General features: G+C 40.2%; 1 protein-coding gene across 2 annotated transcripts in view; it reads left to right on the forward strand.

Moving 5' to 3' along the window:
- The first annotated feature begins 228 nt into the window (after positions 1 to 228).
- The window catches only part of TBC1D12 (TBC1 domain family member 12), a 100,747-nt gene continuing 81,294 nt past the window's right edge, over positions 229 to 19,681 (forward strand). The window contains exon 1 of one of the 2 annotated variants that reach the window (XM_043597020.1): positions 229 to 1,769. In XM_043597020.1, coding sequence (XP_043452955.1) covers positions 838 to 1,769 — 932 coding nt within the window. In that variant the 5' untranslated portion in view covers positions 229 to 837. The remainder of the gene's footprint in view (positions 1,770 to 19,681) is intronic. The other variant, XM_043597022.1, reaches the window with a different exon arrangement.

Consider the following 19,681-nt stretch of genomic DNA (forward strand, 5'->3'; position numbering starts at 1 on the left):
ACCACATTAGTTTCAGTCTCAAGAGTTTTGTAGTAATTGCTGGTTCCTCCCTCTTCAATCCCTCCTTATAGCTGATCAGTTATCATGTCTTGTGACTTCTAAACGCCATCATTTCCACTCAGTGCCTATCACTCCATTTTAATCCATTATCACAGGGTGCTGGAATTATTTCAATAGCCACTCTGTGCCCGACTCCATTTCCTCTCTCCTTGAGTGATACTGGAAGTCTTTAAGAAAAGTCATATGATGTAACATGGTGCTAGATAAGAAAGGTAACTTAATATTAATGGAAGATGAAGTGGAGAGGGGAGAAGGGAGGGTGAAGCGCTGAAGCCCTAAATTATAGCAACGGCGATAGAGAAGATGCATGAAAAAGCGTAAAGTCTACTGAACAAGTGGAGCTGGGAGGGCTTACATCTAATATCCTGTATTCTACTCCTATAAATTAAGTACGTCAAGTGAATTTTTGTTAAGCGAGTCAAACCCGTGCCTCTGTAAGAATTGTCACGCTCGGAGAGAGCCAACCAGCCTCCACCATCCAGATGGCGGATCCCAGATTGGCCGCCAGAGTGTCAGGGAGTGGGCCTCTCTAGCTACTGTCTCTATGGTTCGCAGAATATCCAGTTCGGGGGTTTGACCCGGCCGGCGTTAGTGCGTGCGCGAGCTCTGGCGCGTGCCCGCTCTCCCGCAACTGCCAGAAGCCCGGGGTGGGAGGGGTGGGTCTGGGAACGTTGCGGCGGCGGCCGCCGCGGCCCCAGCCCCCAGGGCTATTCCCGGGCGGAGTTTGCGCCGGGGACTCTTCCGTCGTCTCCTCAGGCGGCGCTCACCCGGCCCTAGATGGTGGGTCCGGAGGATGCAGGAGCCTGTTCGGGAAGAAACCCCAAGTTGCTCCCGCTGCCGGCGCCGGAGCCCGTGGGCCAGGACAGGAAGATGATCCGGGCCACGGGCGGCTTCGGCGGAGGCGTCGGCGCGGTGGAGCTGCCGGTGGAGGAGGAGGAGGAAGAGGAGAAGGAGACGCCGCCTCAGCAGCTCCTTCGGCGCTACCTCGCGGCGGCCGGGGGACAGCTGGAGCCGGGGCTGTGCTACTGTCCACTTACCGCTGGCCAACCCCGCGCGCCGCCGCCCCCGGCAGCCCCGCGCTCGGACGCCTGCCCGCGGGACTCAGGCTCCAAGCACCGAGGCGCGGAGGCGGCGGATGCCCGTGCGCCGCGGCACAGAGGCATGACCAACGGGGATTCGGGCTTTCTGCCGGGCCAGGACTGTCGCGACCTGGAGGAGCCTCGAGAGCTGGCCCGCGCGGGCGGCCGGGACCCGCGCCACCGCCGCCTTCCCCCGGAGGGGCCTGGCGACGAGGGCGCGGACGGTGAGGGCAGTCCGTCCGACTGGGCCGCGCCACTCGAGCACCCGCTGCGGAGCTGCTGCCTGGCGGCGGCGGACGCCGACAAGACCCAGGGTGCGAGCAGCGGCTCGGGAGGCAGCCCGGCCAGCGACAGCAGCAGTAACGAGGACTTGGAACGGCCGGGAGCCGGCGCTGGGGGTCCACAGGAGGGCTCGTTGGCCGCCGCCTCCGCCGAGAGGACTAGCTCGGGCGCGGAGCCGCGCCCCGGCGTCTCGGACGTTCACGTGAACTCTCGGAACACGTTCGAGGTGAGCCGCGACCACCTGCCCCCAGCCGGGCCGCCGGTGCCCGCGCCCGCCGCGGAGCATGGCGCCGCGGGGACCTCGGCCCGGGCTCGACGGAGCGGCGGTTTCGCCGACTTCTTCGCCAGGTACAGCGCAGGCTGCGCCGGGGCTCGGGGAGGGTTAGGGGTCGCGACGGGGACCGGGGCCAGGGCGGAGGTCGAGGCCAGGAACTGGCCGAGAGCGGCTTGGGGGCCGTCTCCGCGCGGGCTCTTGCTGGCGTCAGGACTTAGCTTTGATTTGTCACCGGCAAAGAGGAACTGGGTCTGCATTGTGTTGTGTGTAGGAGAAGTTGCCAACTTTGTGGGGAGCGAATCTCTCTCCCTGTGGGCTGGAGGCTATACCTGTTGTTGACACCTGGTTTCCGTGTATTCAGGCCTTGCCAGCGTGCTAAAGACATAGCTGCAGTTTTGCTTCCTCCGGATAAGCAGACAACCTGCTCTGTTCTCGGTGTATTTTTACTGTACTACGAGGAGTAGGGTTGGGGAGTGGGGGTGAGCGCGGCGGTCTGTGTGTGCGGGTGTGGTTGTGAAAGAGAAAGGGAAGTCATTCTGCAGAGATGTCTAGTTGCGTGGAGCCTAAACCCATTCAACTAGCTTGGGAATTCCTGAAATTAGAAGTGATTATGTTTCATAGTGTTTAACTATTCGTTTTAATGGCCTTTATTAAAATGCAGTCAGTTTGGAATTTAGAATTTGATTACAGCCCTTAAAAAACCAAATAGCTATGGCGCTTTATCTAGAAAATCCCTCTTCTCTACTGCCAGATAGGCCTACGCTTTTTTTCAGCAACCTTTTAGTTTTTGATGCTATTGTATTTGTGTTTTGACCTGCTATTCTTGAAATTGAGATATGGTGCTGGACATTGCAGATTTCAGAATAGGGCTTTGATAGGGATAAATAGTAAGAAATTACTCATCCTATTGCTCATTAACGAAATAGCAATTTTCCTGGAGTCAGATCTTGATATGCTTTTTTCCCCCCTTAATCTCTAGGCAAATAGGAAAGCATTCCCAACTTGTAAACTCTTCCAGAGTTCTCCTGTGTTTTTGTTTCCTTTTCAGGGATCTTGATAGGAGTGAAAGAAACAAATTATACAGCTCAAGTTTTAGAGGATTATACAATTAGTGTGCATATTTGTAGACACAGGCACAATCTTCTCATTGTAATATTTTTTTCTACTTTATTATCCCTTATTTTTCCTGCTTATATAAATTCACAAATAATTTATAGTTTTTAAATCAAGATTGGGAAATCGTAATCTTGTGTTACTCATAGGATAAAATGTATAGTAGTGAGATCTATGTGGGTATAGTTGCAAAAACATACTTAAAGCTTATAGTGGCAGTATTCTAAAAGCTCTCAAGGTGAACTAAGTTTATACATTTGTGAACTTGTGTGGCCTTTGGGTGGTTTAGTGGTCATGTTTTGATGTCAGGCAATTTTAGACTTGGAAGGGGCTTTGGAGATCACTAATTGAACCAGTATACCCAGAGTGCCTGCTTTGTGCCACCACTGGGAATAGAGATAATTTGGACACTGGTCCCTTACGTGGTGGTGGAGGGCAGGCTACTAGGGATTAAGTTTGAAGACAAATATGTATATATACATCGCAATTTATGAATAATAGGGCAAATTTATTATAATAGGCTTTTTCATATTAACAGTAGGCAGGAATTTTGATGTAACTAAATTTTTTCTTTAATCGGTTCATAGGACTTCACTAATAGTACTTCAGTTAATAAAGCTATTTGACATTCACGTAGCCACATTACTCATGTGCATCAGAGCACTGAATTTGAGTCAAAACAGGTACCATGAAGTTAATTTCTTTAAGCCCCAGGCTTGCTTGCTTTCTATCTATCTATCTATCTATCTATCTATCTATCTATCTATCTATCTATCTATCTATTTTGAGAGTGAGCTGAGGAGGGGCAGAGAGAGAAGGAGAGAGAATCCCAGGCAGGCTTTGTGCCATCACTGCAGAGCCAGACGAGGAGCTCCAACTCAAAAACGGTAAGATCTTGACCCCAGCCGAAGTCAAGAGTCGGATGCTTAACAGACTGAGCCACCCAGGCGCCCCTAAGTCTTGGTTTTCTTAATTTAAATCTGAATGTCAAGATTCTAGATGTCGTTACTTCTTTGTATAACATTCTTGGAAAAGGGCACAGTCACATTTAACCAAAACCTTAACTGAATTCTGAACACCCTAAAGGCAGAGACTATGATACTTTCTGAATCTACAATATCTAGCAGTGGTATGAAGAACTTTGCTCAAGTTGTGTTGAATTGGAAACTTTTATGGACTCTTTGTCTATTATTCTCTAGGTAATTTTGAAGAGATCTTCTATTCCTGGGCAGAATGATCAGAAATTTCCCTTGCCCTGACAACCTAAGAGGTTTTTTCCCCCCCTTCGTGTGTATAATTGTCATTCTTAACTCGGAAGCTCTAGATAAGGGATCCCTTTGGAGATATCTTGTTCTTGGATGTACTCTTGTTCTTGGGGGCAACCCCTACTGCAACTTAATTTTTTTGATGAGGAAGCACACTATCTACATAAGGTGGTTTCGTTAGCTCATGGCAGAGATGGAATTAGAAGCCAAGATTCCTGATTTTCAGACCAGGGTTACATTTGATCATAATTTGTATTCACCTGTGGCTTTTTTTTTTCCTCTCTCACCTGATTGTCCTCCATCTTTTCCTTCTTTCCACTGCCTCTCTTTTCTTGGCAAAAATCTGTCATAAATACTTTTAAGGAATAGTTTCATGTTTGCTTTAAGTAAAGAGGGGAGTATTTTACAGCAGCATATCTATTACTACAGAGTTATCTTAAAGTTTTCTAAATTGACAGAAGCTTCATTGAGTAGAGTAGAAATTATGTAGGAGCTAAAGGAATTTGGTCCAAGGTGAGACTGCTCTATCCTCATCTCCTGCTTTTTCTCCCCTCCCTTCCCTTCCAGGTGAGGTGAGTTGTATTTCAGTCCCTGTTGGGAACTTGCCTCAGCTTCACATGGGCATCTCTCTGTGAATTGTGACTTGACTATGGGAGCCCCGCAAGTAATATTCCCTCAGATCCTTGGCCTTTTCCTGTCCGTAAATGTTGTAAAATGTTAGGTGACTACCACTGTCTCTACTATCACCAACTTAACAGTGAGAAGGAGATGAAAACTTCAAAAAATCTCATTTCCAGGTTAGCCTTCATTCTTCGAGGATCTCTTCATTACTCTTTTAAAAATAAATTTATTTTATGGGTCCTTCAGGCAAATTCATGTCTTTTTTTTTTTCAAGCTAGAATGGTTTATTTTTCAGGTAGATACAACCCTTTATAGATGTATTTTTTAAGCCATTTAATTCTCTTGCGTTTTCTTCAGATTGGCACAGTTATGGTTATTTAGAAACACACAGGTATCTGTGTCTCCAGGTAGTGCTGAGATATATATATATATTTATATATATATATTTTTTCACAAAGTCTTCATGTGAATTGTGAGAATTTGGTGGCTTTAAAGGGCATAGCTAATATTGAGAAGTATTGAAGACTCTTTCCTTCTTTTTAAAAAGAAAGTTGACTTTATAGATTATGAAACCTACAGATCCATGTAGCTTTTTCTAGAATTATTGACTTCTGAAACTTACTAAATGTTGTGGCAAAAAACTTTTCACAAAACTCTTTTTATTACACTTAGGCTGCACTTGATCTTAGCCAAAAGGCCGAGAAGCGATCACACTTAGGCTGAATAGTGAATACGAAAAGCTTTTTTAGTGATTTCTTTTTGTATCTGTACAAACTCCATTCTCCACGATATCAAAATTATTCAGAATATATATTTTTGTTAAATATGATATTGAGAATTTTAAATTCCTACAATTATAATTTTTCTTTACTTAACGTTCTCAGAAACAAGATGTACCACATTCATTTTTCACCTAGAATTTACACTCTTTGGCAAAATCATAATTCACCTAATTAACATAATTCACAAGCCATCATAGATTTCTGTCAGGTAGGACTCTCTTATTTGTTGCACAGTGTGTATTCCTCCCAGCCGACTAAAATAAAAACTACAGTGAGGCGCCTGGGTGGCTCAGTCGGTTAAGCGTCCGACTTCGGCTCAGGTCACCATCTTGCGGTCCCGTGAGTTCGAGCCCCGCGTCGGGCTCTGTGCTGACTGCTCAGAGCCTGGAGCCTGTTTCAGATTCTGTGTCTCCCTCTCTCTCTGACCCTCCCCCATGCATGCTGTGTCTCTCTCTGTCTCGAAAATAAACGTTAAAAAAATTTTTTTTTAAATAAAATAAAATAAAATCTACAGTTTCAAAACCTATTTCTCAAAAAAACTAATTTAACATTTTAACAAAGAGGCAAAATACCAAACTTCTGATAAGTTTTAAAAAAAGCTTTTCTTTTCTTTTCGTTTTTCTTTTCTAATGTTTGTTTACTTATTTTGAGAAAGAAAGAGTGCCTGCAAGCCAGGAGCAGGGGAAGGGCAGAAAGAGAGAGGGAAAGAGAATCCCAAGCAGGCTCCACACCCAGTGCTGAGCTGGTTAACAGGGGCTCAATCTCACAACTGAGATCATGACCAGAACCAAAATCAAGGGTCGGGACTCTTAACTGACTGAGCTACCCAGGAGGTCCAGCATTTCTTTAATATAGGTGTGGTGTAATTCTGTGTAAGGAGAATGAAGGAATATCTGGATCTAAATATTACATTTTTGTTACTACACAGAGATTATAAAAGTAAACATGAAAATAATCATTTCTGTGTCTGTAATGAAACTCCTTTGGACATTGCTTATATGTTAATATAAGTAAAATGTTTGAAATTTTTAGGAAAGCTGAAAAGAATATGTAATTAATTGCTCTAGAATAAAAATAAGAGTCTCTTAAGATTTTAGAGTGTCATGAAGCAACCAATTATATTAGACTTAGGAGCTAATGGCTCAGGAGTGTTTTTATTTGTTTCCTGTGTCTGATACCCAGCCCCTCAACTCCGTCAACTCCCCTCCCCCTCTCTAAACACAAAGCACTAAATCACTGGAAATCCAGCTCTGGTTTTCAAGGATTTTACCTTAGAAATTCATGGTTTTAAGGTGGATGCTTGAAAATGTGGTAATCTGAATATAAATCAGGTATAAAATAGTGGGAAACTACAATTTTTATGAGACTAAGATAATTTTAAGTACTCAAATATTATTTTGAAGTGTGAGATTAAATCAACATTTTTAACACAATATCCCAATAACAAAGCAGATTATTACTCTTTGGTAGAAATTTTATGAACTATTAAAAATGGGCATAGAGATTTACTTTATTTTTAAAATACTTTTTATTTTAGACTAGTGTTAGATTTACAGAAAAGTTGCAAAGATAGCACAGGGAGTTCTGGTATACTCCTCACCCAGTTCCCCTTTTGTTAACATCACATTGTGGTACATTTTTCACAACTAAGAAACCACCATTTGTGTATTACTATTAATTAAACTTACATGTCATTCAGCATAGAGATACTGACTAAAAGATTTTTATTTGGTGCATAGTTGTGTTTTACTGTATAATAAACCTTTAAATTCGAAGGGACTTCAGGGATCACTTCATTCATCACTTAATATCCTACATAAAATCAACAGTGCTGTTATCAGAGAAATCTTTTATTTGCTAGATATCACCTAGTAAGGTGGTATTAATTTAATATTGGAAATGAGTTAGGCATGGTAGTGAGTTGTTCTTTCAGGGGGGTCCTAGAGCATTGATTTTTTAAGCTTTCAGTTCAAACTGTTTGGGGCATGGGGCACCTGGGTGGCTCAGTTGGTTAAGCGTCCAACTTCTGCTCAGGTCATGATCTTACAGCTCATGAGTTCAAGCCCCACATCGGGCTCTGTGCTGACAGCTCAGAACCTGGAGCCTGCTTCAGATTCTGTGTCTCCCTCTCTCTCTGCCCCTTCCCACTCATGCTCTGTCTCTCTGTCTTTTTTTTTTTTTTTTTTTTATTTTATTTTATTTTATTTATTTTTTTTTTTTCTGAAATTTTGACAAATTGGTTTCCATACAACACCCAGTGCTCATCCCAAAAGGTGCCCTCCTCAGTTGTCTCTCTGTCTTAAAAATAAATAAAACATCAAACTATTTGGGGCAGTATTTACAAGATTTAACAACCAGTACCTACCTATGTGCCTCTAGAAAAATATGAAATCATATTTTAATTCTACATAATTTCATATTTGTCCAAAATTATTTTTTGTGTATTTTCTAATTCTGTAAATATTCCTGTGACCTTTTAAGGAATTTTTTATTTTACAATTTTATTTTACAATTATTTGCCCACAGTGAATTAATAAAAGAATCAGAACTAGACCAAAGATCTGATTCCTAGGATTTGAAGCTAATGTACCAATTTCTGTGAATCATGAGAAGTTTATGAACAAAAACATAGCTTTTGGTGTAGTGAAAATACTATTTGAGAGATAAGAAACTTGGGTTTTATCCTGGGTAGCTTTTGCCATTAAATAATTGTGTGACCTTGGGCAAAATAATTCTAGATTTTTTTTCCTTATAATTTCTTTGGAGTAGGAGAGAGAATAGGGTAATGAAGTAAATTCTAGTTAATCAACATATTGGAATTTGAGACCTTAACTTCCTGACCATGAGTTATGTCTCAAAGGTTGCCAGTGTTCTACTTGGGCAAACTAATAGCTTAATGAATAATTCCTAACTTTTGTTATACTTCAAAATTACCTGAAAACACATTTAAAAAAATTGGATTCTCCAGAATCCACAACCCCTACCTTGTCAGATTCAGAGGACTTGCTTTTTGGCAGATGGCATATACAAACTACAGGATAGTGTAGTGATAAAAAATGCTGGTTCTGGAATTAGATCGCCTTGGTTTGAATTAGTTTACCTAGCTGTATAATTCTGAACAAGTTACTTGACCCCTCTGGACCTTCGCCAAGTCATCCATAAAGTAAAGATAATGGTGATACCTACCTCATGAGATTGTCCATGAGATAATGTTCTAAGTGCCTTGTACTTGTTGTGTGGTATAGGGGGAAGGTTCAGATGTTGTTACTTAAACTTCATCAAGACAGCCACAGTCCCTTCCCCAGCTTCATCACTGAAATCCATTGGTAGAGAAAGAAAGAAAGAAAGAAAGAGAGAGAGAGAGAGAGAGAGAGAGAGAGGAAGGAAGGAAGGAAGGAAGGAAGGAAGGAAGGAAGGAAGGAAGGAAGGAAGGAAGAAAGAAAGAAATGAATGGATTTTTTTGTGTACTACCTGAAGAAACATTACACAATTTGTGTAGTAGATTTTTAAACATAATTTGTATTTGGTATTGGATGGGTGTTAAAATGGACTGTAATGTAATAATCTAAAATTTTCAGAAGTCTTTGAAGCTTTGACTAAAAAGCAAATCTGAGAAGGAACTGAAAGGAAGGAATGTTGAGAAAGATTAAAATATTTGTATCTTTTATTGTTTTAAGGAACTTATAGACAGGCAAAGCCAGTTTTTAAGTTAAATTCATAAAATGTTTAGCTTGGCTTACTCATACATTTCATGCTTAGTATGTTGTGGTGGGAAAGCTTTGGGAAGAGTGGAAACATTTGGAGATTTTTGAGGTGACACATCTGTTACTCATCTCTATGTGTACTGAGAAGGGAAAGTCAGTCCTTTTTGAGGCTGCATATTTCTTCCTGGGAACTCCTTTTAGCTACGCTCAGTTGTCCCCAGGTAGTTTTGAGTGATAGTTGCTTGGACCCTACTACAGTAATTCTTAAACTTTCGTGTATTTTAAAATTACCTGGAGGGAGGAGGTTGTTAAGAATTCAGATTCCTTAAGTTCCCCCCCCCCCCACCACCCTAATCCTTTGATTCACTAGATCTTTTGTGGGGCCCAGCAGGAATCCAAATATTTAACTAGGACTCCCCAGAAGGATTCTGATGCAGGTGGTTCCCAGACATTATTACTGAAATAATTGTTGATAGGCAGGTCTCCTCAGATAATAATTGAAAGAAGGTGCAACATGCATTTATAGCTCACGTTACCTTATTGTTTTAAACTTGGATCATATGTAGGTCCTCTGTAATTGGAGAGTGTAAGTACAGATACAGTAGAGAAATATTTTGCTGACCTTCACTAGATTGAGAAGTTATCTCTGCCTGATTAAATCTTAGCTTCCTTTTTTTATTCCCCCCTTTAGTGGGAAGGGTCCTTTACTTTTATTTTATACTATGTGGAAAGCCTTGCTTGCCTGTTCTGTGAAAAGCTTTAACTTTCAAAACCTTACTCAGATCTTTTCAACATAGATCTCTCTTTATTTATAGCTCATCAAAAAAAAAAAGGTGTTAATTTTCCTCCTTCTGCTGCTAGTTGTAACTCTTTTCCATGCCTTTAAGAAAAACTACTGCAGATTGCACATGGCTTATTTCCCTCTAGAATTTGCTGTTTCAGCCTTTCTTGGACTTCTTATTTCTGTGGCCAAAAGAAGAAAGAGATGGAAACCCATGTGACTGTCTGGGTTTTCAGCAGGCTCTTTCCTGCAATTAAGAGAAGTTTACCTTAGGAAACCAAACTACAGGTTGTGCTCCTAGTTAGAGCTTGTTTGAGAGTGAGCTTGATAATGTGTTTAATTTACCTTTGAATTTGGCTTTTTGATTTCTTTTTAATTTGAATTTTATTTTGGGATACATTTCTTGGCTAAAAAATATTTCCATCTGTCTGTTTCTAACCCCACAGAGATTAAAACATCTTAAGTTTGGAACTGAACATGATAGTTTTGAAATCAAATTATGTGCTATTTTCTCATATTTTCCAAAATACTGTAATGTATACCTACCCATCATACATGGGGCATTATTTACAATTTCCAAATCTGGTTTTCATCAAGAATGTTTGTAGTTATCGTCTAGTCAAGGAGGGGAAATACTTTTGTTCCCCCAAGAGAAAGGTAGTCACAAACTGTAAGTTTAATTGTTTTTTGTAAGAAAAACAGAAAATGCTCATTTTTTGGCTTAAAAAATAGAAATTTATTTTCTGCGAGTTCTGTAGGTTAGAAGTCCAACATCAGCCTCAATGGACTAAAATCATGATGTCAACAGGGCCCCATTCTTCTCTAGAGGCTTGAGGGGAGAGGGTCCATTTCCTTCAGAAAATGCTCATATTATTTGCTTTTGAAAAACAGGACGGGTTATGAAATAAAACTGAGGATAAATACTTTGTTTCCATACTATTCCAGTTAAGGTGGTAAGAAAAAAGATAAAGAAGATTGAAAGTTGTGAAGGTGTAAGTTAGAGACAGAAGAAACTGTTAAGAGAATGAGTTTGAAGATGTATGTACAGAGAAAAATTGTCGAGGAACATACATGTCGTCGGTTGGAATTTAGCTCTGCACTTTGGCCTCTAGGCTTAAGAGTATTACTACAGATTATGCTTATATTTACTTTTCTACTCTGCTTACCTCAATGCCTTTGTAGAAGTTTCTGGCAACTTCTTAAAGATATCTGCTATACCTCCCTCTTAACTTCCCTAGTGTTCCATCCTCTCATGGCCTCATAATAGGTCATATTGTGCAGCAGAAATATCTTTTAATGACAACTGATATATATAAAGTTTTAATTAAGGCTCTAAAAGTTTAGGTATTAATATGATAGATTCAGATATTAGTACAATTTGGGGCACCTGGGTGACTCAGTCAGTTGAGTGTCCGACTCTTGGTTTAGGCTCAGGTCATGATCCCAGAGTTGTGGGATTGAGCCCCACATCAGACTCTGCATGGATCCTGGAGCCTGCTTGAGATTCTCTCTCTCTCTCTCTCTCTCTCTCTCTCTCTCTCTCTCTCTCTCTCTCTTTTCCTATCCCTCTGCCACTCTCCCCCACTCGCACGCTCTTTTTCTCTCCGTAAAAACTTAAAAAAAAAAAAGAGAGAGAGGTGCCTGGGTGGCTCAGTAGATTACGGCTGTAACTTCGGCTCAGGTCATGATCTCACGGTTTCGTGACTTTGAGCCCCTCGTTGGGCTGTGTGCTGATAGCATGGAGCGTGCTTGGGATTCTTTCTCTCTCCCTCTCTCACTGCCCCTCTCCTGCTCATGCTGTCTCTCTCTCAAAAATAAGTAAATAAAAAAACTTAGAAGAGACACTTACTTTGGTGACTAGAAGGTTACTATATTGCTGGAAGATAGGTTCTATGATGGGTACCATCAGTTCAAGAAGTACTTCTAGGTTGACCTGAGCAAAAGGTCAACAAAACAAACCAACAGTAACCACCACCTTAGAGCTAAGTGTGTTTGTCTCTTTATTCTTAGAGAGTTTAAGGCACCTGATGGATGTTGTTTAGCCTCTGCTTGATTTCTTTTACTAACAAGGTCAGTTTCCTCAAGGCAGCCTATTGAGGGTGGTATTAATTGTTAGAAGGTTCTTTATGTGGAATCACAGTGTATCTCTTTGTAATGTTTCTGGTCCTGATTTGCGCTTTAGAGCCACAAAGAATAAGTCAGGTTTTTTTTGTTTGTTTTTTTGTTTTTGTTTTGTTGTTTTGTTTTGTTTTGTTTTTACATAATCACCCTTCAGAAATTTAAAGATTATTTCTGAACCTCTTTTTTGTTTTTGGACCCTCTGGCCTAAGCATACATAGTTCTTACGAGTTAGTTTGCAGTTTTCTTACCATTTATTTATTCAACAAATGGTTTTCAGCCCTATTATGTATATGAGGCACTAAGGAAATTAAGCAATATTAAACTTAAGGTGGGGGAGTCACATAAATCAGTAGTTACACAGTACTTGATTAGTGTTATAAAAGAAGGTACAGGATGAATCAGCAGCACTGAAGGAGTGATTAACTTTGGGGTAGGAAGTTAGGAAGCTTAGGGGTAGGTAGATGAAACAAGAATGCTTGGGAATGGCCGAGATTGGAATGAGGCCAACTGAAGACTGTACAGGCACACAACATGATGTGCGGAATTTATACATGAAATAGCACAGCACTTTTGGGACTGCAGATACTCAGTGTGACCGCCTTTAGTGCAGGTAAGGTAGAGTGTCAAAAACTGAGGCAAAAAGGTTGAAGCTACATTATGAGGAAGTTTATGACAGAAGTTAACAATTTGAACTTATTCCATGAAGGGTAGCAGTGCACAGGACCTTTGATGGACTTTTAAAATAAGGACAGCATGCTCAGAATTGCATTCTATTTTATTAAAAAATTTTTAACTTGATTTATTTATTTATTTATTTTTTTAAATTTTTTTTTTCAATGTTTATTTATTTTTGGGACAGAGAGAGACAGAGCATGAACGGGGGAGGGGCAGAGAGAGAGGGAGACACAGAATCGGAAGCAGGCTCCAGGCTCTGAGCCATCAGCCCAGAGCCTGAGGCGGGGCTCGAACTCCCGGACCGCGAGATCGTGACCTGGCTGAAGTTGGACGCTTAACCGACTGCGCCACCCAGGCGCCCCAAACTTGATTTATTTTTGAGAGACAGTGCAAGTGGGGCAGAGTTGGGGGCAGAGAGAGAGGGAAAGAGAATCCTGAGCAAGCTCCCCATTGTCAGCGCAGAGCCCGAGGTGGGGCTTGAACTCACAAACCATGAGATCATGACCTGAGCTGAAACCAAGAGTTGGACATTTAACTGACTGAGCCACCCAGGCACCTCCATTTTATTTTATTTTTTAAATGTTTATTTTTGAGTGAGTGAGAGAGAGGGCGAGAGAGCACACTTGAGCCTGAACTGGGGTGGGGCAGAGAGAGAGAGAAGGACTGATGGGCCGAATGGGCTCTCTTGCTGACAGCAGAGAGCCTGATGTGGGGCTCGAACTCACAGACTGTGAGATCATGACCTGACCCACAATCAAGAGTCAGAAGCTTAACTGACTGAGCCACCCAGGGGCCCCTCAGAATTGCATTTTAGAACACTGACTCTTGCAGCAGAGTGGCAGATGATTTGGGACTTGTGAAACCAGGGCTTGGATATACACTTGTGGTAGTTGATGTAAATAACAGTCAATCTTTGTCAGAAGGAATCACTAACAAATTGAATGACATATCTTACACACCAGTAGCTTTTTTGTGAAGCTTTAAGGGGGGAAAACTTTGAATCTGATTTTTGTTTTGAGGGAAGTGGGATGACATGAAAATGGAGAGTCATGTGAAAAATTATGTCTGTCATGTTTTATAAGGAATTTGATGAGGGGGAAAAGACCCCATAATAGCTCTTAGGCTTGTGGTTTTGCTGTCATGGATCAAAAAGGAAACAACTTCAGGGAAAACCCTGAGAGTGTAAAGTTGTAAAATGAAGACTACAGCCAGTGTGCACACACGTTCTGTACATTGCTTCATAAAAGTGGATGCTGGCAGTATGCCTTTTGGCCATTTTTGAGGATTGAATGAGGTAGACGAAGTAGCGAGACTTTGTAATTACTTGTATGTGTATGTATCTCTTCTAGTAAGATACAGATTCCCTGGAGAAAGGGAACATGTCTTTCTTGCTCTTTTTTTTTTTTTTTTTTTTTTTTTTTGTCTCTGCATGGAAACATGGAGCCTTGTATGTATAGGAACACAAGGATTTATTGGATTAAATACTGTTTAAAAGGTATAAGAATGTAATACAGTTAAACGTCTGGAACCTTTGAAGTGGTCACTCTGGGAGGCTCTCTACTTGTTACTTTAATAGGTATCATTTCTCAAAGTATTTTGGTGCCTGTCTTCGGGGAGATGTTTCTGTAGGAGAGAAACCAGTTGGGCAATGTAGGATGGGACTGAAGAACTGAATGTTGGAGGGGAGTCAAAGCTAAAATACATTAGGAAGCCAACCAAGCAAATTCAGTTGTACATTAACTGTACTGGAAGAAGTACTCTAACTAATATCCTAGTATAATAGATTTATCCCCATATTAGACATAATATGTGAATAGTTGAGGTTTGTACAAACAGGCATAAATGATTTCACTTTCATATTCTTTTCAAGGATTAAGTAAAGTCAGAGAGACTTGGGGTCTACCAACCCTTAAATTTGGTTATCTTGGGTAGATCTGGCTATATCAGTTTAATTTTGGTGGAGCCTAAAACTCTTGTTACTTACCACTGGGTTTGCAAAACAGTCCATATTTTAAAGGACTAACTTTTATATAGATTATGAAAAAATCTATACTACACCGGCTATAACTGACAGTGTTACAATGTAAAAGAAATGTGAAACTCTGATAAATGTTGCCTTTATGATGTTGCAAGTTTTGAAATATCCTTTATATTTTTTCCACTTGTGAGGTAAATCATTTTCTTTAGCTTTTCTTTTTTTTTTTTTTTTTTAACGTTTATTTATTATTGAGAGACAGAGACATAGAGTGTGAACAGGGGAGGGGTGGAGAGAGGGAAGACACAGAATCTGAAGCCGGCTCCAGGCTTTGAGCTGTCAGCACAGAGCCCGACACGGGGCTCGAACTCACAAACCTCGAGATCATGACCTGAGCCGAAGTCGGTTGCCCAGCCAACTGAGCCACCCAGGCACCCCTTCTTTAGCTTTTCTGACTAGCAAAACAAATTATTCTCAATTTCAGTAGAACTAGATGTATCACTCTTTTATATTTTTGATCTTTTACTGATAGCAAACACACTCATCTTTTATCATTTTATTCATTATTCATTCTTTATTCATTCTTAAGAAACCGTACCAAATAATATTTGTTTACTGTCACACATTTGTCTATTATTAGCCTGCATTTTAGATTTGGTAAAACTTAAAACCAGCTCATGTAGGGTAAATAGCTTTCAATATAAACAGTTTTGTATTTTCTTTAAAAAGCTTTAAACAGTGAAATTTAGTTTTCTGTTTAATATTTTTAATTCCAGACACAGCCAGAAAAAAAAGTGAATCTCCTTGAAATAGTTCTTACTTTACAAAGTTGTGTGGTTTAGATACAGTTTTTGGTTTGGCATACTTATTAATACTGAAAGATGTGGGTTTAGTCTGTTAATTAAACTGGTGACCATGTTTTAAGAACTGATAACTGGAAGTTTAGTTTTAGAAACCTGTTAAAATTTTATTATAGTGAAATACATATAAAATTTACCATCGGTAGCATTTGATGTATTCATGCTGTTGTGCAGGCATCACAACTGTTTAGTTCCAAAACATTTCATTACTCAGAAAGGAAATTCCATGTCCATTAGCAGTCACTCCACTCCCTTCTCCCCCCAAGTCCCTGGCAACCACTAATCTATGTCCTTAGTGGGTTTGTGTATTATGAATATTTTGTATAAATGAAATCATATATGGCCTTTTGTGTCTTCTTTCACTTAGCATAATGTTTTCAGGGCCCATCCATGTTGTAGTGTGTATCAGTACATAGTTTTGATGGCTGAATAGTATTCCACTATGTGGATATATCACATTTTGTTTATCCACTTATGCATTGACAGACATTTGGGTTGTTTTCACCTTTTGGTTTTTATGAATAGTGTGAATATTTGTGCGCAAGTTTTTTTGTTTTTGTTTGTTTTTAATACCTCTCAAGTTATTTTGGGTGTTATATCTAGGAGTGGAATTGTTGGGTCATATTCTAAATGTTTAACGTATTGAGGAACCACCAGTTGTTTTCAACAGCAGCTGCACCATTTTACATTCCCACCAGCTGTGTACAAGGATTCCACTTAATCACCTCCTCTCCCAACGCCTATCATTTTCCTTTTTTTTTTTTTTTTCTTTTTCTAGTTATAGCCATCCTAGTGAGTATGGAATAGTATCTTATGGTGGTTTTGCATTTCCCCAATGGCTAATGATGTTGAGCATATTTTCATGTGCTTGTTGAACATTTGTGTATCTTCTTTGGAGAAATGTTTATCAAATCTTCTGTCCATTAAAAAATTTTTTTTAATGGTTATTTATTTTTGAGAGGGAGGGGGAGGGGCAGAGAGAGAGGGAGACACAGAGTCTGAAGCAAGCTCCAGGGTCTGAGCTGTCAGTACAGAGCCCGACGTGGGGTCCCAACCCGTGAACCCGTGAGATCATGATCTGAGCCAAAGTCTGACACTTAACTGAATGAACCACCCAGGTGCCCCACTTTTGCCCATTTTAATTGGGCTGTTTGTAGTTTTGTTGTTGAGCTATATGAGTTCTTTATATACTCTGGATACTAGCCCTTTATTACATATTGGTAATTTGGAAATGTGTCCTCCTGTGGCTTGTCTTTACACTTTCTTGATAGTATCATTTGATGTACAAAAGTAGAAACTTTTTAGATTGGCTATATTGCACTTCTAAGTATGTGTAACCAACTTAGTTTGTACTTAGGGGAAATAAAATATGTATATAAGCTATCTAGAGCATAGAGACAGGAAAGTACAGGATGTATGAAAAAGTATAGAGTTTGGCTCATATGTTAGGGTTATTTTCTGCAGTTTTAAGGAACAGAAGCCCACCTAAACTACCTTAAATGAAGGAAGGTTTATTATAGGCATGTAATAGGCATCTTGTGGATATTTTGGAAATACGAAATAAAATATATCTGGACTATATAGAATGCCTGAAACAGTGGTTTCTCGGCTTTTCAAGGGATGGTTTTTCTCATCTCTTTTCTGTCTCCTGGTTGTTCGATGCATGGTTTCCACCTGCAAAAACCCTATAAAGCTATCTCAGCTCTCTCTACCTGATTATCAGTTCATGCATCTTCCAGCCTTCGACTGACTCAATCTCTAAGTCTTCTATTTAAAAATCCTGGGAGGGGGCGCCTGGGTGGCTCAGTCAGTTAAGCTTCTGACTCTTGGTTTTGGCTCATGTCACTATCTCATGGTTTGTGGAATTGAGCCCTGCATTGGGCTCTGTGTTGGCAGCGTGGAGCCTGCTTGGGATGCTCTGTCCTCCTGTCTCTCTGCCCCTCCACCACTCATGGTGTCTCTCTCTCTCTCTCTCCAAATAAATAAATAAATTAAAAAAAAAAATCCTGGGAATCTGATTGTCTCAGCCTATGAATGAATTTGTTCCTATTAGAGTGCAGTCTAATCAGCACTGAAGCGCAAGGCCATATGATACAAATGCAGTCACATTGGGCTACTGCTTCAGCAGGGATTGGTGCAAACGCACAAAGAAGTGGGAGCAGGTCGCGGGTATGCTGCAGCTACATATGTTTTTCTTAGTTGTGGAAATAATAGTGGGAACTAATGATGGAAAGATTATATGGGTACAAGTGGTGAATAGATTTTAATACTAGGGTGAAGAATTAAAATTTTTCCATAGATATTAGGGACTGTTGAGGATTTGGGGGCAAAGAAATAAAATGATCTGTTCTTTCCTATTCATACTTTGGAGTTTATCCTAGTCAGAATGAGTTGTCATTCTCCTCTCTAATTTCTGTTTGCCTGAATCCTCCCTTGTTCATTCAACAAGCATATTTGGACACCAACTCTATTCCAGGAAAGAAAGGAGCTAGAATAAGGCCTTTCTGGTAAAGTCAGTGATGGTCATATTGTGGACATAAATTGAAAGGCTATGATGTGATACTAGCAGGGAGCATGAGATGGGGGAGACAAGATTTACTTCTCTTCACTGAGTCTGGCTTATAAGTCTACCTTCAGATTCATTCCAGTGCTTTACGTGACTTAGGAGAGAGGGTGACCACAAAGACGTAACATGACAGAGTGTTTTGGGGTGATGGAACTGTTCTGTACCTCAATTGTGGTGGTAGTTGCACAAATCTGTATGTGTGGTGAAACTTACAGAACTGTACATCAAAAGAAAAACAGCCAATTTTCATTTTGTGTTAGTCTAAAAAATAAAGTATGTACTGACTTATTTTAAATATCTTATATGCAGGGCATTGTCAATGTTGCATAATCCTGTTCTCAGAACATTTATAGGTTAAAAAAGCACTCAGATCAGTATATAAGATAGTGAAAAATATCAAAAGGGAATGATTCAAGAAGAAATGGCTCATAGAGGAGAAAGGTTTATGGAAATAATAATGGCTCGTTAGATTGCCATTAGACTAATGCTATAGACTGAATGTTTGTCCTCTACTCCCCATCATATTTTGAAACCTAATCCCCAGTGTGATAGCATTTGGAGTTGGGGACTTTGGGAGGTGCTTAAGTCTTGAGAGTGGAGCCCCAATGATTAATGTCCTTATGAAAGAGCTCCCAGAGAGCTTTCTCACCCCTTTCACCCTGTGAGGACAGAGGCAAAAGACAGTAGTAGTCTATGAACTGGAGGGAGACCTTCACCAGACGCTGAATCTGCCAGTGCCTTGATCTTTGACTTTCCAGCTCCAGAAATGTAGGAAATAAGCTTCTGTGGTTTGTAAGCCACCAAATTTGTAGTATTTTGTTATAGTACCCCAAGTGAACTAAGATAGCTACAAATAGTTCTCTGTAGCCACTCAGATTTGCACACTTTCATGTGTGTAAACACAGCACTTGGGATAGAGTGATGAACACAGAGCTCACAGTCTAATACAGTGATAACATCAGAAAGATTGTATTCTAATGAGGTATTCTAATTTTCAAGTATTTTTTGGCTCTTTTACTTCCTTTACCTTTCCATATCAATTTTAGAATTGTCTGTATCTTACAGATAATCCTTACTAATTAACTTGGGGAAGAATTGGCATTTTTACCAAATTGAATTTTCCATTCGTTGAATACAGCAGCTCTCTCCATTTATTTTGGTCTTTTTTGATTTCCCCCATCAGTGTTTTATAGTTTTCAGCATACACATCCTGCTCATGTTTTGTTAGATTTATATGTAACTACTTAATATTGGAGATATTATAGATGATATACTTCTTAAAATATTAGTTTCCAATTATTCATTGCTAATGTATACAAATATGATTGATGTTTGCCTTACATTCTATAACCAAGCTAAATGTATTTATTCTAGGAGCTTTTTTTACGGATTCCATGGGATTGTTTAGGTAGACAATAATGTTTTGTACAAACAGGGAAGCTTTTTTTTTCCTCCTTTCTAATCTATAAGACTTGTTTTTTCTTATGTTACTGCACTGGCTAGGACTTTCAGTATAATTTTGA

The sequence above is a fragment of the Prionailurus bengalensis genome, chromosome D2 (genome assembly GCF_016509475.1).
Source record: "Prionailurus bengalensis isolate Pbe53 chromosome D2, Fcat_Pben_1.1_paternal_pri, whole genome shotgun sequence".
NCBI lineage: Eukaryota > Metazoa > Chordata > Mammalia > Carnivora > Felidae > Prionailurus > Prionailurus bengalensis.